The following is a 24,656-nucleotide window of genomic DNA, read 5'->3' as shown; positions in this document are numbered from 1 at the left end:
AACTATGGACAGTTTTGTTTCTTTTTCTTTCTTTTTGTTTGTTTTGCTTTGTTTTTTCAAGAAAGGATTTCTCTGGGTAGCCCTGGCAGTCCTGGAACTTGTTTGTAGACCAGGCTGGCCTCAAACTCACAGAGATTCGCCTGCCTCTGCCTCCCGAGTGCTGGGGTTAAAGGCATGCACCACTATCGCCCAGCATACTTTTGTTTTTCAAATATTGTTTCTTTTATTGTTATTTAAATTTAATGGGTTTATTCTTCTTATTGGGGCTGTGATTGTTTTTAATGAACGAGTAAGTACGTTTTCTTAGTTCCCAGCCTTATTTTCTAACACGAAGTGTGGATATGAGCCCACACAGACAAAAGCTGTCGGCAATTTTTAAAGACGTAACAGAACCTTGAGACCTGAAGGTATGAGAAGCTAACAGGCAGGCCAACCAAAGAGACAGAGCTGGCAGAGGACCAAGTGTATGGGTTGGTGGAAGTCAGGCCATGTTTCTTGAAGGTATAAAACGGGTGAAGATGAACCTGGCCACTGGTCCCTGTGTCCTCTTCTTCACACAGACTGGAACTGCTGGCAAGCTTGCCAGCACCAAACTCAAAACTTTATACACCCAATCATCTTACATCACCTCAATAAGCACCTTCAACTGCCCCAAGACTTCCTGTGTCTCCCTCTACAAAACGACACCCAGCATCTGTTAGTCAATACCCAAGCCATGGATGAGCAGAGCCACCATAAAAGGCCTCTGCTGCTGTCACCTTCCAAAATGAGCTGGGTCACCATAGAAGGCCCCTGATGCTGCTGTCACCATTCAAAACTTGTTGACTCAGAGATTCACTTGGACATGTGTCCTCATCCGCCCCAGATGAGGTACCCCATCCTCTATGGGGTGATGGCCCACCGTTCTCTCTGTCCAGTCTCTAGCTCTGAAAGACTTCCTGTCTCAAGCATTTTCTCTACATGCCCTCCCAAGAAAGCCAACCATTGCTACTGTTAAGTCCTGGTGATGTGTCTTTGTTTCTCAGCCCCAAGACGGAGGAGCTCTGTCTATGGGGGCAATTCCCCAAAGGTTTAGCTGGGAAAGGAAAGCCCATCCTGAATGTGAGTGCCATTTTCCATGCACTGGGATCCCTGACAGTAAAAGGGATACTTTTTTTGCTTACTGACTGTGGATACAATGTTACCACAAGCTCCAGCCTCAGCTCCTGCCGCTGCCCCCGCCATCATGCCTGCCCCGCCATCATGCCTGCCTCGCCATCATGGACTGCACCCACCAACTGGGGACCACAACAAGCCCCTCCTTCCTTGAGTTGTTTTGTCGGGGATTTTGTGGCCACAAAGAGAAAATGAACAACAGATAACACAACACTGGGCTATCCACCGAGACAATGGTGGGGCGGGGCTGCTGAATTTACCAAACCTGACAAGTTTGGGGTAGAGACACAAGCTCCATTGGAGTGGGCTGAAGAGTGTGAGCAGTGGTCTCCAAAATATATATGCAATGCTCACAAATTAAAAAGACAGTTATCCTCTCCACAGAAAAATGGAAACAGATTATAAATACGCACTTCACCAGAGAAAGGCCATGAACAACCAGGCACCATATGAAAAGATGCTCAGCTCACAAGCACCAGGGAAAAAGGCCAAGAAAAATTACAAGGGATTCCGGAGCCATGGCAGTTAGGTGTGCTTGCTGCTCTGTCAGAGGATCTGAATTCAGAGTCCAGCAGTCCCATCTCACAAAAACCTGTAACTCCAGCTCCAAGGGGTCTCCGTGGACACACACACACACACACACACACACACACACACACACACCATTAAAATAAGTCTTTTTTTTTTTTTTAGGAAAAGAAAATTACAAGAGTTCAATAACCCACATTACTGGCAAGTAGTTTGCTATCAAGTGATGGTAACATCATGGGAGATGGGTCTGCTCCTCAGGAATGGCTGAGGGAGTCTAAAATAAACAGTCGCAGGGCCAGTGAGATGGCCCGGCAGGCTAAAAGTGACGTAAAGCAAATCTAACCACCTGAGTTCCGTCCCCAGGACCCACATAGTGGGAGGAGATATCCAACTCCGGCAGGCTGACTTCTGACTTCCATACCCATATGCCTTAGTACAGGTGACCATACGTGGGCTCACACAGTGAATACATAAATAAAAGTCTAAGTTTACAAAGTTTTAAACGCAGAGTCACATGTAAGGGCCACCCGACAATAGCTATAATAATGTTAAATGTCCTTATCCTGGGACCCAGAGCATGGCTCTCTGACTCTGCAGGTTCCACCCTGCGGATTCCACCAACTTAGATAAAAACAGTGTTATATTATTACTGATGCATACCACGTGGTTAGGGCTAAGGTGGACAAGTCAGCACAGATCACCTGCGGACTTGCCCTCTTCTCATACCCCCCCCCCCAAGTGGCACCTTATCGAGATTCATATTGCAGCAGGCATTGCAGGTCATTTGCAGCTGGTGTGAGGTAGACAAGATGCGGTGTGCAGGTTCTATGCAAATATCTCATTTATATCAGGGACTTGCACATTTGTGAGTTTTACCAGTGGCTTTACATCTTAACTAACCTAAAAACATCCAGACACCCGAAAAGGGGGAGGAAATACAAACATAAGCAAGGTCCAACGGTACATATGAATGACAGTGTCATGATGGAACCCACTAGCTTAAAGACTGAGTTTAAAACATTGGGGGGGGGGGTGCCCAGAGACTTATTTGGCCTGTGTGCTGGCTAGATTTATGTAAACTTGACACAAACTATAGTCGTCTGAGAGAAGGAAACCTCGATTGAAAAATGCCTCCATAAGGTTGGGCTATGGGCTAGCCTGTAGAACATTTTCTTAATTAATGATTGACGGGGGAGGGCCCAGACCATTGTGTGTGCGGCCACCCCAGGTGGTCCTGAGTTCTATAAGAAAGCAGGCCGGGCAAGCCAAGTGGAGAAAGCCAGTAAGCAGCTCTCTTCTGTGGCCCCTCATCAGCTCCTGCCTCTAGGTTCCTGCCTGTCTCCCTTCAGTGACAGATCACAATGTAGAAGTGTAGCCAATAAACCCTTTCCTCCACAGCTTGCTTCTTGGTTATAGTGTTTCATCCTAAGACAGCCTAAGAAGCTTTATAATGTTTCCATGTTGCTCTAGAAGATTCTATCTAAACCTGGGTAATTCCGTTCAGTGATTAATTATTGAATGATCCATAATAACTACAGACTATACCCAATGAGGACACAACTAAAAATACCACAGGCCAGTTGGAGGTTATTGTAAGAAATGCCGTTATGAAGATATCTTAGCTGATGTGCTGCAATTAATCCTCCGTGGTGGAGCTCTCTGCTGATGGACAAGCTCAAGGTCAGGAGGTAAAGCAGGTCCTGCCTGGAAATCTCATTGCAGCCTTGAAGGGAGGTGGGGCATGAGATGAGGAAGGGTGGACAGGGATGGACTGTGACTGACAATGCAAGACCAAGATTGTTCTAAAACAGAAACAGATAAAACACGAGAGAGTAGAATCCATCACTCCAAACCTCATTTTCACACTCCATTGAGACAAAAACTACAAATCAGGCCTGGTGAGAAGTGGAAGTAGTAAGATCAGGAGTTCAGGATCATCTCCAGCTACGTAGCTGGTTGGTTCAAGGCCAGCTGGGGTTATTTGAGGTCTTGGAGGGAGAGGGAGAGCAAAGGAAGATGGCAACCCCTCTATAACAGGAATGGCGCCACCTAGTGGACTGGATCTTCTAACATCAGTGAACAGTCAAGACACTCCCCACAGACATGCTCACAAGCCAACCTCATCTAAACGATTCTTCATGAAGACTCTCTTTCCAGGAGATTCTAGGCAGTGGTAAGTTCACTTTCAACTCCAACCACAGCATATCAGTGTCATCTAAGGTCATCTTGTCATGTAGCTTCCAAAATCAAAATTGACTTTAAAACTTCCCTGCACCAAAGTACATAATCAATACAATGAAAAGAAAACTACAGAAAGGGTGAAAATATTTGCACGCCATATGTCTGTGAAGTGGTTACTAATAACACATGGGCACATTTCTATAACACAGTAACTGTTCAATCCAACAACAACAAAAAAAGGGTCAAGGGAGTGAACAGATATTTCTCCAGAGAACATGTGCAAATGGCCAGGAAGCGTGATTGACCGCTCTAGTCAAATCATTAGGGAAATGCAGATCACACCCACCATGAGATACCAATTCACACCCACTGGGATGGCTACTATCAAAACAAAAACAACAGCTAAGTATAGTGGTACACACCTGTACTCCCAGCTGCTTGGGAGGGAGCAGGATTGAGGCAGGAGGATTGATTGGGCCCAAGAGTTGGGGACCAGAGTTGACAACCCAGTGAGATGTCATTTCAAATGAGGAGGAGGAAGAGAAGGAAGGAAGACGAAAAGGGAGGAAAGGAGGGAGAGAGAAGATTTTAAAAGACTAAGAAGTGGGAAAATAGGAGCCCTTTGCTCTACTGATAAAACAGCATACCTGCTGTGGAAACATTTCGTGGCCCCTCAAAAAACTAAAAACAGGCTAGCTAGATGGCCCAGCAGTTAATTGCATGCACTACTCTTGAAGAGGACGTAAATTCTGCTCCTAGCACTGATATTGAATGGCTCCACCTGAAACTCAGGTTCTAGGGGGATCCCTTGCCTCTGGTCTCTTCGGGCAATGCACTCACACGCACATACACACACAGAGACACACACAAATATACACTTAAAAAAATAAAGGCCTGGAGATGGTTCAGCCATGAAGAGCATTGACTGCTCTTCCAAAAGGAGTCTTTGGTTCCATCCCCAGCTGCATACACTGGATGTGGTGGCACATGCCTGGAAGCACTCAGGATGCAGAGGCAGGAGGATCCCAAAGTCCAAGGTCACCTTCTGTGACATAATGAGTTCAAAGCTCACTATGGACTATACGAGACCCTGTCTGACAAGAAATAAAAATCGTAAGTAAAGCAGTGTTATCAAATGATCCAGCAACTCCACCTCTGCGTAGATGCTCAGAAGAACTGAAATCAGGAGTTCACAGAGACATTTCCACACCACATTCATAACAAAATGATTCAGCATGTCGACAGGTGAGTGAATGGATGGATAAATAGAATGTGGTTTTTGGCTGGGAGTATACCTTGGTGGAAGGTGCTTACCTAGCATGTGCAAGGCTCTGGCTTTCATCCCAGCACCGTGAGGACAAAAAATGTAATCTTAGCAATGAAATAGCATTCAGTCTAAAGAAGGCAGCTCTGTCCATGCTGTAACGCGAGTAAACATGTTGTCATGGTGAGTGAAAGCAGCCAGTTACAGGAATGTAACGGTGCAGCTTCCAGATAGGGCACACGTGCAGTGCTGAGAGTTTAGAGACCAGAACACACCAGGGCTGCCAAGTTCGTGTGTGTGTGTGTGTGTGTGTGTGTGTGTGTGTGTGTGTGTGTTTGTGCCAAAGAACAGTAGTGTGGTGAGGACAAAGCTTCAGATCTGCATACTGCAAAGGATTCTGATGAATAAACAAACATATGTTTGCACTTATCACTGAACTGCACACTTAAATCATTAAGATGGTGAACTTTGCGTTATATATGTTTTACTCCAATAGGAAAAAAAAATCAGTGAATACAGTTTTCCAAATTTAATAGTTTTAAGTTCCACTTGCTGGTCACTGTTTCTCAGCACCACCCCTGGCATTCCAAAGCTGTTTGCTTGGGAAGTAATTTTTCCATATTATTAAGTATACAGTTTATGTACACACAATTTTAGTCTATTGCATATATTAAATATCATAGTTATATAATTAGATGTGCATATGCACAGGAATAATGAAGGAGTCCTTTTTATATGAGCAGGACCAGAAGATAGAAGGCTCATTATTCAGAGCAAAAAGCCTCTGGGGGACACCCAGCTATTGTAAATGAATTTCAAGGCTCCCTGAGGACTCAGTGGTGTGACAGTGATTGCGGGAGGGATGCCCCAAGCTCCAGGAAAGATTCCAGGCACTTCTGTAGTTCTGAGCACAGCAAAGGGCAGTGCAGCAAAAGCAGAGAAGTTGACTAAATTAAAATTTAAAACTTTTACTCCTCCAAGAACACTATTGTAGTCTACGGCCATACCACCCTGAATGCACCTGATCTCGTCAGCTAAGCAGGGTCGGGCCTGGTTAGTACTTGGATGGGAGACTGTCTGGGAATACCAGGTGCTGTAGGCTTAAAAAAAAAAAAAAAAAAAAAAAAAAAAAAACTATTGCAAAAAGTTTAAAAAAAAAAAAAAAAAAAAACGGGGGCCGGAGAGATAGCTCAGAAGTTAAGATGGCTCAATGCTCTTCCAGGGGACTGAGGTTTGGTTCTCAGCAACCATGAGGGCATCTCACAACCACCAGTTGTAGTTCCCATTTCAGGAGATCCGGCATCCTCTTCTGACCTCTGAGGTCACCTGCACACATGATGCACACGCAGGGAGACATAGACACACATGTGCTCATAACTAAAAACAAAACAAAATAAAAAGTGAAAAGTAACCGGAAAAAGGAAAAAATATTATCAGAAACCATCTACCATGGCTGAAGGGACAGCTGAGGAATAGAGGGCTTGGCTGTCATGTGCAAAGTCCTAGGTTTGATACCCAGAATTAGCACTAAACAACCATTATCTATCCAATAAAGAGGCAGGATCCAGAATATGTAAAGAATTCTTATCACTCAACAAGACAAGGGACCAAACTTAAAAACAGAGGTGTTTTTAGACAGACACATGAACACCCAGCAAGCAGGACAATGTGTTACTGGGAATGGGAATGAAACCACCCAGAGATCCCACAAACTCACAGAAAGTGAAATAACCAGTGTTGGAAAAACTGCAGACACACTCTCAAGGACATAAAATGTAAGGAGTGGGCTTGTTCCCAAAATAGCTGAACCTAGAATTATTTACCGTAGAGCCCAGGAATTAAATTCCTAAGGTAGAATCCAAGAAAGTGGAGAACATGGTTCTACTTTGAGAAGACTGTGAGGCACCAAGTTATTCAGAATTGCCAAGAGGTGAAAATGACCCTACTGCCCATTAAGGGACAGATAAAAAAAAAAAGCACAAAAATGAGGCATATTATTCAGCCAGTAAAAGGAAGAAAACTCCCCCCACCACACACACACAAACTACAACGTGAACCTCGACAATACTGCGCTCAGTAAGATAAGGAAGAAACAAATGGCCACATATTGTTTGCCTCTGTGGACATGAAATATTCAGAAAAGGCAAGTGCACACACACACACACACACACACACATACACACACACACACACACACCAAGGTGAGAGAGACTTCTAGAAGATGTTAGATCATAAAGTTGGAACTGCCCGGTGAGATTAATGTCCTTATAACAGAGAGTCTGCTCCACCACATGAGGAGTATGAAGCCGCTCTCCCCAGATAGGGGATCTGCAAGCTTCTTGATCTTGGACTTCAAGAGTGCACAGCTGTGAGGATGAATGCCTGGCGTTCCAGAAGCCTAGTCTATAGTCATCTGCTACAGCAGTTCCAGCTGCCTTAGACAATGATTGACAGCAACTGGAAAAGGTACACTGTCATCACAGAGCTCTAATCTTAGAAAGGGGTGTCATTCATGCTGTTGAGACTTGGCCTGTGTCCCAGGGGTAGTTGAAGATACTTCTTGTGTTTAAAAATAAGTGGACAGAATATCGTTCATTAGGAGCACATTCATAAAGACAAATCAATGGTCCATTTGATAAATGACACTGAAGAGTGCATAGTAAAAAAGTGTAGTCACTCAGAACTTGTTTGCAGTAATTGTTCTTTCGGAGATGGGTAGGAAATGATTCAGAGCCAAGCATGACGGTATACAGCTTTACTCCTAGCACTTAGGCCGCAGAGGCTGGAGGATTGCTAAAAGTTCAAGAGTAGCCTAGTCTACACAGTGAGTTCCAGGCCAGCCAGAGCTACATAATGAGATCCTGTGTCAAATAAGCGAGGGCAGGGAACAGCTCAGTACATCTTAGTGATTAAGAAGTTCTCAGATGCCTAGTTCTAAGTTCAGATCCCACCCTTGGCACTTCATTAGGACATTGCTTTTAACTTCAGATACTTCCATTGCAAGATAAGGGTCCCAGTGGCACATGCTTCATAAAGTCAGTGCAGGATTAACAGAACACACAAACATTGCTTCCAGGCCTGCCCCAGAAAGCTATGACGTTCAATGGGATATAAGGTCCTCCGCCAGTAGAAGTCAATCACACTTGAAGTTCATGACACACTGTGGACCCCAGCTGCAGCACAAGTTGGGAGGAACCCAGGGCAGATGAGGACAGCTCCTTTCGAAGCCCTGTCCATGCACTTCCCGGGTTATCAAGGCCTAAGCAGTCAGGTCAGTAAACACCGTGCATCTCCCCTTCCTTAGCTCCAGGAGGTTGACAGCGCGTCTACCAAAGGGAAGGTTTCAAAGGGATGCGGCTGCACACCCTGCGATGGAGACGCTCGTGGGACAAGTCACGGTTGAGAGTCAGGATGTGACGTGTAAGTGATGGGTTGAGTTTTTTGCTTCGTTTGTTTGCTTGTTTATTTTTCTTTAAGAATTTATACATTTACCTATTCGGAGCACATTCCTAGTTTTGAAATACAGCGATGTCATGAGTCATAGAAATAGGGTCTCCTTTTAAAACTTTGTAATTACATTCATTCACTGTGTGTATGAGCAGGTGTGTCAGCCACAGCCAACATGGAGGTCAGAGGACAACTTGGCAGGAGTTGGTCCTCTCCTTCCACCGTGGGGGTTCTAGGGACTGAAGTCAGGTTGTCGGGTTTGATTGCAAGTGCCTTTACCCAGGGAGACATCTCGCTGGCTGGGAACAGGGTCTCATAATTCCAGGTTAGACATGGCCAAGGCTAACCATGAACCCCTCATTCCCCGGCCTCCACTTCCCAAGCACTGGGATTGCAGGCATGTGCCAACATTATCCAGCTAGTAACAAGGCCGGGGTGAGGGGGAAACCAAGAGGCCGCCACTCTAGTCACAGGACCGCCCCCTGCAGTGCAGGGGTGACGTCTTTCTTCACTGCTCCAATGACCAAGCCTCATTTGAGCTCTGACAGCCAAGGTAAAGACACAACACAGGTGACGTTCAAACAGTGGTCGATTCAGACTCTCCCTCCCTTCCCAAGGAAGTAGAAAGGGACTCTTGTACCAAAGGACACCTAAAAGCTGCCTGCTGCTGTCAGGGCAACAGCAACAGCTCTGCCCAGCCTTAATGTCTACAGCATGGAGTCTGTCCAGGGCTGGCTGGTGGTGGAGAGTAACCATTACCTTCCTCTTGAGCTGTTGTGGAGTGATGCCTACAGCTGGCAGGCTGGCAGGCCTTCAGTCAGCTTAGGCCTTAGGCAAAAGGCTGGAGAATCCTGTCTCATCTGAGCTCAGCCTTTCACTTCTTCCTCTACAGTTAGTTAGCTAATTGCACACCTACTAGCTGGACAAGAATTTTTAAGTTGCTGATGATTTGTTGTGATTTAAAGAATTATAAAATCTTTAGGAGAAAAAAAAGAAAAGAAAAGACTGGGGAGCTGTCTCAGTTGATGAAGTGCTTGTCTTACAAGCTGACCCCTAGAACTCACATAAAAGCTGGAAGTAGAAACATACTTGTAGTCCCAGCACTGGGAAGACTGAGGCAGGAGGACCACTAAGAGTATGAAGCTATTGGCCTGGTTCTAGGCTCCCAGACAAACCTCCACTACACATCCGTCATCACACAAGAATCTCAAGGGACAGCTTGGTTATGAACCGTCAGGATTTCGCTGTTGCTCAGAATTGGGAATGTTGAATGGAAGAGGGGATTATGAGGGGGGAAGAGAAGGAATTTAGAACATAACACCGTGGTGGTATTGTGTTCCCCAAAATACTGTGTACCCTAATAAACTTATCCGGGGTCAGAGACAGAACAGCCACAATATTAAACATGAGGGTAGGCAGTGGTAGCACACGCCTTTAATCCTAGCATTCCAGAGGCAGAAATCCATCTGTTCAAGGATACAGCTAAGCATGGTGACTCACGCCTTTAATCCCAGAAAGCAAGCCTTTAATCCCAGGGAGTGATGGTAGAAAGGAAAGATATGTAAGTCGTGAAGTCCAGAAACTAGAAGCATTTGGCTGGTTACGCTTTTAGCTGGTTAAGCTTCAGGCTTTCGAGCAGCAGTTCAGCTGAGAGCCATTGGGACGAGGACACAGAAGCTTCCAGTCTGAGGAAACAAGACTAGCTGAGAAGTTGGCCAGGTGAGGGTAGCTGTGGCTTGTTCTGCTTCTCTGATCTTCCAGAATTCACCCCAATAACTGGCCACAGGTTTGATTTTATTAATAAGGAGTTTTAAGATTCCTGCTACATGGCACCCTTTGGAGGAAGAAAGGTTACCCTAGGAGGATGGGATGGGGATGGTGTTGTGGAACACTGGGAATCCAAGGCTGAGGAAGAGTCAGCTTGGAGAGAGGGGCTATGGATCCAGACTGGAAAGGAATCTTAGAAAGCATTGTATAGGTGTGGTGACTGGCTCGATTCATTTTATGTGCTACTGTAACGGAATACCTGAGTTGGGAATTATAACAAGGACATTTTTCTTGTTTTCATATTATTCTATTATGTATTTATTTATATGCGCATGTGCAGATTTGCATGCATGATCATATATTGTGACTGTACATCTATGCACACTGTATGAAAGCCAGATACCTCAGGTATCCTTCCAGGAGGCATCCATCTTGGTTTTTTTTGAGACAAAGTCTCTTACTAAGCCCTCTGGCTTGCTGCTTTGACTAGGGTGGCTGACTGTGAGCCACAGGGATCTATCTCCCCAGCTGTGTCTCCCCAGCTCTGAAATTACAAACACACACCACCACAATCCACCGCGTTGTTTTGAGACAACATCTCACTGTGTACCCAAGGCAGATCTGGAATGTATTACATAGACCGATACCTTGAACTCACAGAGGTTTGCCTGCCTCTGCCTCCCAAATGCTGCGATTAGAGGTGTGCACCACCGTGCCCAGCCCACACCCAGGTTTTTATGTCGGCACTGGTGATCAACTCAGGTCCTCAGGCTTATGCAGCAAGCATTTTATTGACTGAGCCATTTCCCCAGCCCTAGACAAGAATGACATTTGGTGCTTGAGTCTAGAGGCCGGGAAGTCTAAGATTGAGGTTACACACCGTGAGCCTTCATCGTTGCCATGTGACCTGGGAGAAAGCATCACATTGGCCAAAGAGGAAAAGTGACGCAACTCAGGAGTCTCAGGTTCTTGAGTCCTCAGTGTTGAGAGCATAAGGATAGGGTGTTCCCACTGGCCTTACTTCCCAACATGGCGCTACACGAGGAATTAAGTTGCCAGCAAAGGTCTTAGGGGATATGTTTGAGCCACAGCAAGATGCTGCCAAGCTCAGCAGGGCTCTATAGAGCCCACTCACTGGCATTTGTCCTGGACCAGAGGACAGTTCCTTCCCCACCTCTGTGGTCTGCACAGGTTGTTCATGGTTAAATGGGCCTGGACGTTCTTTGGAAGGGGCTCAGCATCCAGTATCCCAGGATGAGAGGAGGTTTCTGACCTAATGCATCTCCACTAGAAGAGAAGGATCCCAGGAGAAAGGGTGGGGCTCAAAGACCCACGTTCACTAGCAAGCAGGGCAACTACCATGGTTAAGCACTGAGTGTCTTCCAAAGGTTTGTAGGTGAACTCTGGATCCTTGGGGAGGTGCTATTACAGACCTTTAAGATGTACGGTTTGATAGGAACTCCCAAGGTTACTGTGGGTGTGCCCTTAAAGGGGCTTATGTGCTCTCTTCTCTCTCTCTCTCTCTCTCTCTCTCTCTCTCTCTCTCTCTGTCCCTCCCTCCCTTCCTCCCTCCTTCCCCCTACTCCATGTTATATCCCCATTGCCAGTCTCATAAGGCAACCAGATCCTGGGCCTGAACTTCCAGAACCATGAGCCCAAGCAGATCTATCTGCATTTATTTCATAAGTGTCCCACTCCAGGTGTTTTCTTATAGTGATGTGAGCCTGACAAACACAGCGAAACAGCTGTCCATCTGTTCTCTATCCCAAGAGGCTCGGGATCAGTATGGTATCATTGCAGCCCAAACCGGCCTCTGGCTGCACACACGGGAAAGAGAAGCAAGAAGATGGACACTCTCCTCGTTCCTAACCCCTCTACTGGCTTTTTCCCTTCCCCCAAACCTGGAAGCCTGGGGCAAGCTACTCCTAGGGTTTTGTGTTCATGGCTTGCTCACTCTGTGCATCACGTGTCGATAGTCCCTGGGAATGTATTCACTAGGCCCTCTCATCGCCCATGAGCTACGTGGCTAAGGAGCCTGCTCTGGCCTTTCTACAACAGAGGATTCTTGGTGTCATAGGTGAGCAAAATACTTTTTTCTTTTATTTTCCTTTTTTCTTCCTTCCTTTGTCCTTTCTTTTTTCCCCTTTGTTTCTTTCTTTTTTTCTTTCTTTCTTTTTTAAACAGGATGCTGCCAAGTAGCTCTGGTGGGTCTAGAACTCACTGTGTAGCCCAGGCCACCTACCTCTGCCTCCACAGTGCTGGATTAAAGGTGTGTGCCATCATGCCCAGCAACTCTGACCCCTTACCAACAGATTCAAGGGAGGGGAAGGGAACATGGCCCACTCCATCTACCCTTCTCTGTGCCAGAGCTTCTAGAAGAATTCCTTGAAAGCCTGAAGACAGCCTGCTGATGAGCTAAATCTAAGTAATGACCACTGGTTCTGTCAAAACAGTGAGCCAACTGTGCTTTCTGAAGTCACCGTCATTATACATATATGCACACGCTCTTGTGAAACATGAAAAATTCATCCATTGTAAGCACCACACTGGGTAAATGCTGCTAGTTATGAATGACCAAGTCCCACAGGAATGGCCCTTTTGTGATAAATGAACCAGAGAGGGCTGCTGAAAGCCTGTGCCAGAACCGACCTCCAGAGCTAATGATCAGGAAGCTGAGGCAGAGACGGATTTGCAGGGGTTAAAACTAAGGATTGGATCTGGTGCTTTTGTCTTCAAATTGCCCCCTCTGTGTTCCCTAGATTTGCAAGTTAGAGTTTATGTTAAATTTAGGGTGTGTTCCAACAATCCCTCCAGTCACCCAGCCAGTGGCTCTTCCATTGTCATGCAGAGGTCACCTCATCCGCCACTTTCACGTCTCCTCTTACAGATTCTCCAGGTGTGGTTCTGTTTCCTGCACATTGTCGGGGTGACCCTACACCATGTCTGACTTGAGAGTACTCACTCAAACTCGGTGCAACGTGGTCTTGACTTTCACCAACGTGCTCCCATGAGGACTCATTTTATACTTACCCCATTTTTACTACAAGGTACAATATTGAAACATCTGGGTTAGGGATGTAGCTCAGTGATAGAATGCTTGTTTAAGCACACACTAGTCCCTGGGTTCAGGCCCCAGCACCACAAAAGAAAGAAAAGATAGATAGATAGATAGATAGATAGATAGATAGATAGATAGATAGATAGATAGACAGAGCTGGTGGTCATGGTGGGTCACATCTGCAATCCCAGCACCCAGGAGGCACTGGAATTGTCATGAGTTCAAGTCCAGAATGAGATTCTGTCTCAAAAAAGAATGAAAAAAAAGAAAGGAAAAGGGAAGAAAGAAAAGAAGAAAGATAGAAAAAAAGAAAGAAGAAACTTTTCAATTGTTCTCTTGGAACAAAACAAGCTTTTTGGATTTAGATTCCAGTCGCCTCTTAGTGAAATATAAATTTAAAAATCAGAGGATGGGTGGGTGTAAATTAAGTGATTTTTTTTTTTCTAGAAGTGGTCCTAAGAAAGTCAAAAGCTAGAACACTCTGCTGCGTTAGGACACAGGGACCCGGTGTCCCAGTCATTGCCCCAGAGCTGCTCCCTGAGGCTTTCTCTGTAGCATTCTCCGGACAAGCCCCACAGTGAGCATGTGCAAACTGCCCCCAACTTCTCCAGTGGCTGTCTGAAAGGAAGCACTTTTAGGACTAATCTTCCTCCTGCCCTAGAAGGGAAGGCACATGGAGATTCAATATAAAGTCATTCATAGACTGGTTTCTGATCTTCACCACGGGCATGGGAGAGAAGCAGCAATTGAGCATTAAGGCACTGTGCACTATAAATGATCAGCTGAGACATTAAAGCTGTGAAAAAAAAATACACGAGTATAAACGTCACCCTGAAACAGAGGGACATGTGTGTGAAAAGACCACTCGATTTGAAATGTGCACTGCTGTGATTTACTGGACCATGTCAAACGTTTTCTATGACCACGGATAACCAGGCTAGCCTTCTTTGTTTCTAATCAGGGAGTCTTGTCTCCAAATGCAAGCCTTCTTCCCCTCCCATCCTCTTTTTTCTTTTCCTTTTTGGCTCTTTGAATATCATCCACGTAGTCTCTCCCCATTCCCAAAGTGCCTCCCAAACAGCGCTGGGGAAGCGCTCTGGGAAGCCCTTGCCGAGACACTTAGCAGAACTTTGTTCTCCACATGGGCTATCTAGCTTTTCTCGGTGACATCACGGCCTCCCCGACTCTTAACTGGCTGTGAACCGAGTCCAGGCACTGGTGACAGGCTCAGGGCGCTGGCCGTGGTCCTGACCTCAGAGCTCAGGACCGCGGTGCGGAGCGCTCCGAAGGCGGAGACCTTGCCACTCCAAGGAGCCATGTGAGCCCTTCCCCCCTCGACCCCAGGAAAGTCCTCTGGCCTTGACTGCAGCCCACCACTGCGCTCTTTGAGCTGCATCAAAAAAGGGTGGGGCACTGAGCCACAGCTGCAATCGGATGCCACCCGGGAGGATTTAAGAACGGCACAGTGGTCCACCCCAATCGCCACTCGTTGCCTCCAGCCCAGGGATCAGCTGGTCCCTGACGCGGGTTCCCCACCTCCCAGGCACAAGGAGGCGAGGGCAGCCTTTGTGGGCGCTCAGACGCCCACCGGCTAACCCGTGCCTCGCCGCACCCTGCGCGGTGAAGGGGCGGGCAGGGCGCGGTGCGCGTGCAGATGCGGGAGGCAGAGCTCCAAGCGCCGCGTGCCGGTCGCCACGCGGGGATGCTCGGTCCTCCGCGAGATGCCAGGGTTCAGCCCCGCTCTCCGTCCCCACCCCCCCATACCAACCTGATCGTAGATGTTCTGCAGGGCTTCCTTGCCCGAGGCCCGCCGGATCTCCACCTTCCGGCCCGATTCAACAGATGGCTCCCCGCTGGCACGCCGGCTCTGCCGGTGCGGGTCCGGGCCCAAGTGGGCGACATCTCGCTGCTGAGCCACCACCTGCCCTGAGCCCCGGCCCACCGAAAGCGAATCGAAATCGATGGTCTTGTTCTCCGAGGACCCTTCCACCGGGCAGAACATGCCGCAGAATTTCTGCCGGGGCTTGGGACTGCCCGAGCCCAGGTTTTTAAAAAAGGCAGGGACCTCTTCGTCCTCTGCCGCCTTCCCAGATTGCTTTCTCTCGGCCATGGCTCGGGGGGCGCTGGGGAGGATTTTCTCGGTCCGTCCGTCTGTCTGTGGTTCCCTAAGTCTCCCTGGCTGGGTGTGCACTAGCCTCTAGCTGCCGCCGCGGCTGCCGCTCCCTGCCTACCGCAAGGTGCACAGAAAGGATGGAGGGCTGGCGAGCCGGCGACCCACCCCTCACGGTCCCTCCTCCTGACCCTGCTTTCTCCCTCCCTGCCCACGCCCCCCGGCGCCGCCGCGCCACCTCCGAGCGAGCGGCAAAGTTGGATCTGGGCGGGCGGTCGCTGCGGCAGAGGATGCTAGTTCCCGGCAACGCGGGGCGGGGCGGGGCGGGCTGAACGCGCGATCAGGAGGGAGGGACAGGGAGGGAGGGGACCCAGAGGGAGGGGACAGAGAAGGGAGGGTACAAGGGGGTGGGGGGCACCCGGAGCCCGCGCTCCGGAAGTGAAGCGGCCACTCCACCCGCTAATGGATGCGCAGCGGCCGCCCAGCAGACAGCTCTCGGCGCCAGGGTGAGTGTTGGACAGCTACAGCTGGGCGAGGACCCGAGCGCGCAGATCCTGGCCCTGAACCCCTCTCCTCCACCTGCCTCGCTGCTTTGCGAGGTGGCTCTGGAGCTCCCCTGTCCCCGGTTGAGGGCGGAGGGTTGGGGGAGCCAAGGGTCAAGCTTGCGGGCGTTGGGATGCTATGTCGCTGGGGAGGGGTGATGCTGGAAATAGCCAAGGGCTGGTCTCAGACACCCAAGTGCCCGACACCAAAGCTTCAGTTTACCCACGACCTGGGGGTTGCGGGGCGGGGGGACTTCAAGGAGCAGAGGAAAAGGAGAATAATCTCGCTGCTTGCAGCCGCGGTGGTTGGGAGGTAGGGCTCACAACATGGCGGGGACGGAAAAAAGCAGAGGGGCGTAGCGAAAGGGAGGAATTGACCCGGAGGAAGATGCAGGCCTGTGGTGCATGGGGGCGTAGAGGAGAATTCAGGCTGCGTATCACAGCACTGCTCCTCAACGGAGAAACTGAGGACCCTCAACATTATCTGAAGGTCTCATGCCCTGCAGGTAGGCTACTGCCCCAGGAGAGGCCCAGGAGGGTCGGATTTGGTATCTCCCACCACTACACACACACACACACACACACACACACACACACACACGCACACCTGGTTACCACCATTCCACCCAAAATGGTTGAGGACTAAGCAGACTGAAGCTCACTTCAGGCACATCTTGTTTTCAGGACGCCCCGCCTAGCTCCCCCGCCCTGTTGCATACTGCGCCAGAGCCCCGCGGTTACCAGATGCCGCTTCTCTAGGGCGGCAGCGCTTTGAGCTAAGGGTCGCTCGATCGAGGCCTAGGGGAGGATTACATGCTGTGAATTATGCGCAGCCAAAGTGTGTGACGATTTGAGGGTGTGTGTGTGTGTTGGGGGGGCGCGTGAGCGCGGTCCAGCCACGGTCGCCAGGTTGGAGGCTTTTCCAACCAGCATTCTAATTTTGGGCCCTTCCTTGCTTAATCTCAACCCCTGGTTCTGCTTCTGGTGGATTTAGCCCCCCCCGCCCCCCCGTTTTTCCAAAGTGGCTGAAACCTGCAGAAGAACCCATCCTTTAGGGGCCCCCCGGAGGGAGATCTGAGCATGCTCACTAAAGAGAATGGGTTTGGTCTATGACAGACAGTTTACTGCAGCATGTTCTCACCGGGCGGTGTGACCAAGAAATCAGGCCCATTGTCAGCCTTTGCTTAGGGAAGGATTGTGTGCGGATACCAACGCCCCCGGTTGCCGGAGATAGTTTGATGGATGGAGTCACAGTTTACACACACACACACACACACACACACACACACACACACACACACACACACTCCACCCCAAGCTTATGTAGGAGCTGAGAGGACCCCATGTGCGTAGGGCCTTTGGACGTCAGCACCGGATGTGCTTGGCATTTTATTGAAAGCTTCCAGTAGCTTCTCTTGCCAATGCGTCACCAAGGCCCTGTGAGATGAGGGCTTTCATCGCTCCAGCCTTTCAGGTTAGGATAGGGGTTTAGGAGGATTTTATGAAGGTCATGTGTCTAGTTTGGTAATTCAAGTGGGGTCTTTGACCTCAGAGTCTGGTTCCTTTAACAGGTTATCCTGTGGGCCCCCTTTATGTGAGAAAAATACGAAACCCTTGCGATCTCTCACATCCAAACATTTTTTCATGACCCTGTTGTACATCAAGGGTATTTCACTTGGGGGTCTTTTTTTTTTTTTTTTTTTTTTTTTTTTTTTTTTTTTTTTGGTTTTTCGAGACAGGGTTTCTCTGTGTAGCTTTGCACCTTTCCTGGAACTCACTTGGTAGTCCAGGCTGGCCTCGAACTCATAGATATCCGCCTGCCTCTGCCTCCCGAGTGCTGGGATTAAAGGCCTGAGCCACCACCGCCCGGGGGGGGGGGTCCTTAAATTTTGGGGTGTGTGTTTGTTTGTTTATTTATTTCTTTATTTATTTATTTATTGGTTTTTTTGAGACACGGTTTCTCTGTGTAGTATTGGTGCCTGTCCTGGATCTCACTTTGTAGACCAGGCTGGCCTCGAACTCACAGAGCCTGGCTCTGCCTCCTGAGTGCTGGGATTAAAGGCATGCGCCACCACCGCCCGGTGTGTGTTAATTTTCAGTATATATATATACATGTACATGGGTGTTTTGCCTGAATGCACGTACATGCACCACATGCATGCCTGGGACCCTTGAAGAAGGTGTCAGATTCCTTGGAACTGAAGCTGTGAATCACCACATGAGTGCTGCTAGGAACCAAACTTGTGCTTTTAACCACTGAGCAATCTCTCCAGACACTTGGGGCTTCTTTCTTTCTTTCTTTTCTTTTCTTTTTTTGAAAGCCATCCCTTGTAGGCAGGATTACCTTCAGGGGAAGGCCTCACAAGCTAATCAATTTTAGTATGACAGTTTTTCTGTGGATCTGGGTATTCAAAGCCTTTTGTTTGGTTGTTTTTGTTGTTATGGAGACAAGGTCCTGTAAATAACCCCAGGTTAACCTCATACTCCTTACATAGCCAAGGATGCTCTTGAATGTCTGATCCATCTGCCTTTACCTCTTAAGTGTTGGGGTAATGGGCATTGCCACTATTGGCTTATGCAACGCTGGGGTCTAACTTCCTGCATGGTGGCAAGCACTCTACCAACTTGAGCTACATTCTTAGCCCCTCCAGTGTTCTTTACATTTCTGATTCCTCCAAATACTCCAAGAGAAGGAAATTCACTCCCATATTTTACAAGGAAATCTAAGGTCTGGACTGGTCCCAGGTCCCCATGCTCCCAGGCACAGGGTGAGATAGCATCTTGCTCCCCTGGTTCTGGCACACTGGAGCAGCCTTTAGCATTTTCCAGGAAGATGGAAGCTGCTCCTGAGGCAGCCGCTGCCTTAGTAATGGCCAGCATCTCTGGCATATGGCCTCCCTCAGACTGATGGGAAATGTTCGGGCTAAGGGTAAAAATGGTTGTAGCATCCTAACATACACCCTATAAAGGTCTCTGAAAGGCACAGTCAAGTCAACATTTCAGTTGGTATAGCACAGTGACTCCATAAGAATATGTGGTCTAGTGATGTTACGAATCTCTTAGCTTACATAAGCACACTCTGTGATGTTCAGCCAATTAGAAAGCCACCTAAGGTGCTTCTCTGAAGGCATCCCCATGGCTAAGTGACCATGCTGTCACAGGACCACCCCCTTTTACACTCTTAGGTCTCCCTCTCCCTGGAGAGCAAGCTGCTTCATGGATACTTCACTCTGGTGTGGGCATGCTTTCTGCTCTTTGCTTTTCTCTCAATGGCCCAGTCCAATTTAAATGACAGGAAGTGTCTTAGTTACTTTTCTGCCTCTGTGGCAAAGGATCATGACCAAGGCAACTTAGAGAAGAAAGCATTTATACAGCTTCAGAGGGTGAGTTCATGACCACTGTGGCTGGGAGTATGGCAGCAGGTAGGCAGGCACGGTCTGGAGCAGGAACTAAGAGCTTTCTGATCCACAGGGCACCAAGATTGACAGTGGGAATGGTGTGGACTTTTGAAATCTCAAAGCCCACCCCCAGTGACACACCTCCAAAGTCCTTCCCAGACAGTTCCACCAACTAAGGACCAAGCATTTGAATACATGAGCTATGGGGCCCATTCTCATTGAAAGCACCACAGGAAGAGCTGGGTTGGTAACTTACCATGTGTAACCCTGGAAAAGCCAGGCTAGACACAACCAAAGACGATTGGTTCGTAACTCCAGAGTGCACTTATTTTTCTGAGGTTCCATTTTTTTCTGTTATACCCATTAAAATCATTTGAATGATTCTGTTTAGTTTTGTGTATGTCTTTTTCTTCTTTGGAGACAAGATTTCTCTATGTAGCCCAGATTGACTTCAAACTTACCATCCTCCCGCCTCATCCTCACAAATGCTGGGAGTGCCCCCACACACAGTACAGTTGGATTTATTTTTAAAGCTGGTTCTCATGTAGCCCAGGCTGGCCTCAAGCTCCCTATGTGGTCAAGAATGATCTTCAGCTCCTGACCCTCTTGCCTTCATTTCCCAAGTGCTGGGATTACAGGCATGGACCACCACGCCCATTTTATGTGGTGCTGGAACTTGAACTCCAGGCTTCCTGCATATATGCCAGGCAAGCCTTCTGCAGACTGAAGAGTGTCCCCAGAACTAGGTGGGCTTTTTCTTCAAAGAAGTGTAGCAACTATCTTCTTTAGGATGTTCCATTAAATTGTGCAGGACTCACCTTTTTTTATCCTTTCCTGAACTGTTACGTTTTTATTAAATGCATTAATCTTTATTACTAGATTTTTGGCCTAAAAACACTTTATTCATTTTTGTGTGTACAGGACAGCTTGATTTGGCTGAAGTTAAAACACGTACACACTATTGTATGGAGGTGGGAGACATCTTCCTGAGCTGGAAGCTGAATACTCGGCCCCTTGATTCTTGAGGAATATTCTGGAACATATAAACAGGTATTTAACTATGTCTCCTGATCTCATCTTTCCAATGGTGGAGGTCTCGAATCCTGCCCACTGGTGGGGCTTCAGGGTGGAGAGATGGGATTTAAGCTGGTCCCCACAGGCAAAAAGTACAGTAAGGAAGGAAGGGAGCTCACCAGAGTCGGGTAGACACAGGTGCAGTGGGAGTCATAGCCCTTGGTCCGCCCCCAGTCCCATTTCAAACTAGAATGTGGGTGTGTCCTGGGAAGTAGAGGTCTGTATAGTAAAAAAGAACCTCTGTTTCCCTAGGAGTCCTTGCCATTTTGCTCTGTGACTCCCCAGCGCTTTGGGTGTTAGAGTGGACGCTGCCTCCCCACTGACTAGAGAGAGCCGAAGTGACAGGAAGCAGATGACGGGAAAAGCAGTTATCCCAGGTGCCTCACAGTGACGAGAGTCAGCACCACACAGCTGCCTACGGCTCTCAGAAACAGCATCGAACCCACTGCAGAGCCACAGGGCTGATAACTGCAGCCCACCCCCACCCCCGTTCATCCTGTAGTATCCATCAACTTTGCCGAGGGTCTGAAGACACCCAGGAAGTGAGTGCCTGGTTCTTGATACTAAGTAAAAGGACAAAGCCACCCACAAGGCTTTGAGCTGTGAGCCAGGCCAGGCCTAAGCGCAAAAGCGTATCCTGAGACGATGGCAGTGGCACTGTTGGAGGAGTGGTCTAAGATCATGAATGTGGATGACCAGAAGTCACTGATGGTGACCGGCATACCCTCGGAATGCGGTGAGTCTGACATCCAGGCGGTCCTTCAGGAGGCGCTGAAGTGTGTGGGCAACTACAAACTGCTAGGCAAGATATTCCAGAAGCAAGACAACACCAATGCTGTTTTACTAGAACTCCTGGAGGACACAGATATGTCTGTGGTCCCCAGTGAGGTGCAGGGGAAAGGGGGTGTCTGGAAAGTGATCTTTAAGACCGCTAACCAGGACACTGAGTTTCTCCAAAGACTGAACCTCTTTCTCGAAAAAGAAGGGCAGACGGTTGCAGGCATGTTCCGAGCCCTCAAGCAGGAGGGAGTGACTCCAGCCACCGCGAGCTGCTCCTCGTCTGAGTTACTGGCCCATTTGGTGGGGCAGGCAATGGCTCAGACCCCAAGGTCTCTGCTGCCTGTGAGGTACTGTAAGTTGCGAGTATTCTCTGGGAGCACGGTACCTGCCCCAGAGGAGGAGTCCTTTGAGGTCTGGTTTGAACAGACCACAGAGATAGCCAAAGAGTGGCCCATCCCTGAGGCAGAAAAGAAAAAGTGGATGATGGAGAGCCTCCGTGGCCCCGCCCTGGACCTCATGCACATCGTACTGGCGGACAACCCATCTGCCACTGTGCAAGAGTGTCTGGGGGCCTTTAAGCAGGTGTTCGGGAGTATGGAGAGCCGTAGGTCCTCGCAGGTAAAATACCTAAAGACCTATCAGCAAGAAGGGGAGAAAATCTCAGCCTACGTGCTCCGGCTGGAAACTCTGCTTCGAAGAGCTGTGGAAAAACGGGCTATTCCCCGAAACATTGCTGACCAGGTACGCCTGGAGCAGGTCATGGCTGGGGCCAACCTTAACAACGTTCTCTGGTGCCGGCTCCGGGAGCTGAAGGATCAGGGCCCACTACCCACCTTTTTGCAGCTGATGAAGGTGATACGGGAGGAAGAAGAAGAAGAGGCCTACTTTGAACATGAGAGCAGGGAGGAGTCAGGGGAAAGAGAGGGTTATAGCCGCTGGGACAGTGCAAGGAGCAACTGAGAGCTACCCCGACTCCTTCCACCTCTTGGGGGGCGCAGGGATAGTGCTTGACAAGGCTCATCTTGTTAGGGTGGGGGGTTTCTCTAATATACAGGATTGAAGACAAGCATTAGAAACAAGTCTTTTCTTTTTTCTTTTGTTTGGACAGGGTCTCACCTGTATAGAGCCCAGGCTGGCCTTGAGTTTGCTCTCTCCCTGCATCAGGCCTCCCAAGATGAGTTCTGGGATTAGAGGAATGTACCACCACTAGTGTCCCATCTGGGCTCTAAGTAGATTGGTTTGGTGGACTCTAAAGTAGATTGTTAGTAAATACAAGACCAAGTTCCTAAAATACCTAAAACTCCTGTACATTAGTTTCCTTTAAGCACACCAATGGTCAGCCAGATAGCTGGGTTGGTAATGCTGCTTGCCAGCCTCTTCAGAGGGGGTAATGATGTGAACAGGAATTAGAAACTGGCAAAGCAGGAGCCGGAGAGATGGCTCAGTGGTTAAGTGTACTTGTTACTCTTACAGAGGAGTTCAGAAACCAGCACCCACATGGTGGTTTACAGCCATCCATAACTCCAGTTTCAGAGGATCCAGCACCTTCTTCTGGTCCCTTTGGGCACTGCACACATGTGGTATGCATACATACGTGCAGAGCACACCCATAAAATAAAAATAAATAGATCTTTAGAAAAAAAAAGAAGGCAGTTTAGGAGCATTTCAAGAGTGGGTTCTCTGACTCACGAGTGCCACAAAGGAGCCCTGATTTCTCGTTGTCACCTTCATAGAGGTTACACTTTAGGGTGGGACTGGGACCTCAGCCAGACACTAATCCCTTTGTAAATAGCTTTAGAAGTAGATCGCTAGATTTTCATGATAAAAATGGCTTATATCTGTTCCCCAATTTTAGCCCATCTCCTAAATGATTTTAGGGTTACCTCTTCAGAGGAGAGAATTTTATAGTGGCCTTGATTGGGGCTTTACTGGGTCTCATTATGAGAAAACCAGCCGGGTGGTGGTGGCACACACCTTTAATGCCAGCACTCGGGAGGCAGAGGCAGGCGGATCTTTGTGAGTTTGAGGCCAGCCTGGTCTACAGAGCGAGATCCAAGAAAGGCGCAAAGCTACACAGAGAAACCCTGTCTCGACAAACCAAAAAATAAATTAATTAATTAAAAATAAATTTAAAAAAAAGAGAGAGAGAGAGAAAACCATTGTCTTCTGGTCAGAAAAATGGAATCTACCACTTGCCTAGGTGGAGACCTAACATTCCAAACTAACCAAAACATAAGAGTTAATCCTGTTGGGAAGGTCCATCACCTGGCTGATGGATTGCCCATTAGGAAGGCGGATTCACCTAATCCCCTTAACGAGATCGTGTACCCTTTCTCCCCAGGATCTCTGCTATCTGTATAGTCACTACAGAGCCACCACAAAAGAAGGCATGGCTTTCTCTCTTCCTCTTCTGTGTCCCTCTGCAGGAAGGTTTGGTCCCCATGGTGGAAGGACCAACTCCTGCAAGCTGTCATTTTATACACACACACACACACACACACACACACACACGTAATGTTTTAAACCACATCAAGAAGACCAGTGTTGACTCATACCATAAAAGAATGAATTGACCTTATTTAAAGAAAAAAATAAACAGCTTTTGCGATAAAGTTTGAAAGATGAGATGGAGTGGCTTGTCGGGACATTTCCTGTCTCAAATCAGCAAATCCTGTTAGACTCTGGAAACTTCCTCCAGCTCTCATCCATAGTTAAGCAGTCACAGGCCTTGTACTAGGGATCTGGGAGCAGGCCTTCCTCTACCAGATGAATTAGGACCATCATGCCTTTGGGTTTCTAATGTCACCTGCAGAGTGTCCCCCTCCACACACCTTTCTTCTACTTCATGTAGATGGTTCCAGAAGGAGCTGCAATGTCAGTCTCTCGACCCATGGATGGTTCACCTGGTCTGTTACCAAGAGGTACACAGCCATAGAGAGATGTCTTTGAGAAAAAGATGGACGTTTAGAGACATGCACAGAATTGGACGTGCACGGAGTGGTGTGACTGCCACTCTGGTCTGTTTAACCACAAAGACTTTAACTGGCAGCAGTGAGCAAAGCAGAGCAAAGGACCTCACAACCTGCTGAGGTGTGTTTCACCTAAACCCTACTCCATTTGTGCGGCAAGCTACTCTTTGTAGAGTGGTGCGTGTGTTTGTGGGGTGTGTGTCACTGGTGTGGGTTGCTGTGTTACTCTTTATAAAGAGAAAGAAGCAAAGGCCAAATGAGTTCAATGGTCTCAACACCAAAATGCTCAGCAGTGATACCTGGACAGAAGCCCGGAAGGGACCTTGGGAACCCGCCCTCCCCTAGCTGTGTATCACTCAAACGTGTTTTTCCTAGTTCAG

General features: G+C 48.2%; 2 protein-coding genes and 1 pseudogene across 3 annotated transcripts in view; 2 read left to right on the top strand and 1 right to left on the bottom strand.

The window, feature by feature from the left end:
* Dpysl2 (dihydropyrimidinase like 2) overlaps positions 1 to 15,677 on the bottom strand; it is a 100,025-nt gene extending 84,348 nt beyond the window's left edge. Inside the window, exon 1 of the mRNA XM_028890023.2 lies at positions 15,172 to 15,677. Within this exon, the coding sequence (XP_028745856.1) occupies positions 15,172 to 15,513 (342 nt within the window). The 5' untranslated portion in view covers positions 15,514 to 15,677. The remainder of the gene's footprint in view (positions 1 to 15,171) is intronic.
* Positions 6,125 to 6,233, top strand: LOC114707324 (annotated as a pseudogene).
* Positions 15,678 to 15,909: 232 nt separating the features above from the next.
* Pnma2 (PNMA family member 2) lies at positions 15,910 to 23,208 on the top strand. 2 transcript variants are annotated; one of them, XM_028890008.1, is made up of 3 exons: positions 15,910 to 16,019; positions 20,375 to 20,503; positions 20,780 to 23,208. In XM_028890008.1, exon 3 carries the CDS (start codon positions 21,173 to 21,175, stop codon positions 22,265 to 22,267), a length of 1,095 nt encoding a protein of 364 aa, XP_028745841.1. In that variant the 5' UTR covers positions 15,910 to 16,019; positions 20,375 to 20,503; positions 20,780 to 21,172; the 3' UTR covers positions 22,268 to 23,208. The 2 variants fall into 2 exon arrangements, with proteins under 2 accessions (XP_028745841.1, XP_028745842.1); XM_028890009.1 differs by lacking the exon at positions 15,910 to 16,019 and adding an exon at positions 16,453 to 16,561.
* The last annotated feature ends 1,448 nt before the right edge of the window (positions 23,209 to 24,656 follow it).

Source organism: Peromyscus leucopus, chromosome 9, assembly GCF_004664715.2.
Source record: "Peromyscus leucopus breed LL Stock chromosome 9, UCI_PerLeu_2.1, whole genome shotgun sequence".
NCBI lineage: Eukaryota > Metazoa > Chordata > Mammalia > Rodentia > Cricetidae > Peromyscus > Peromyscus leucopus.
The sequence above is the reverse complement of the archived record's forward strand: the minus strand, read 5'-3'. Positions and strand labels throughout refer to the sequence as shown.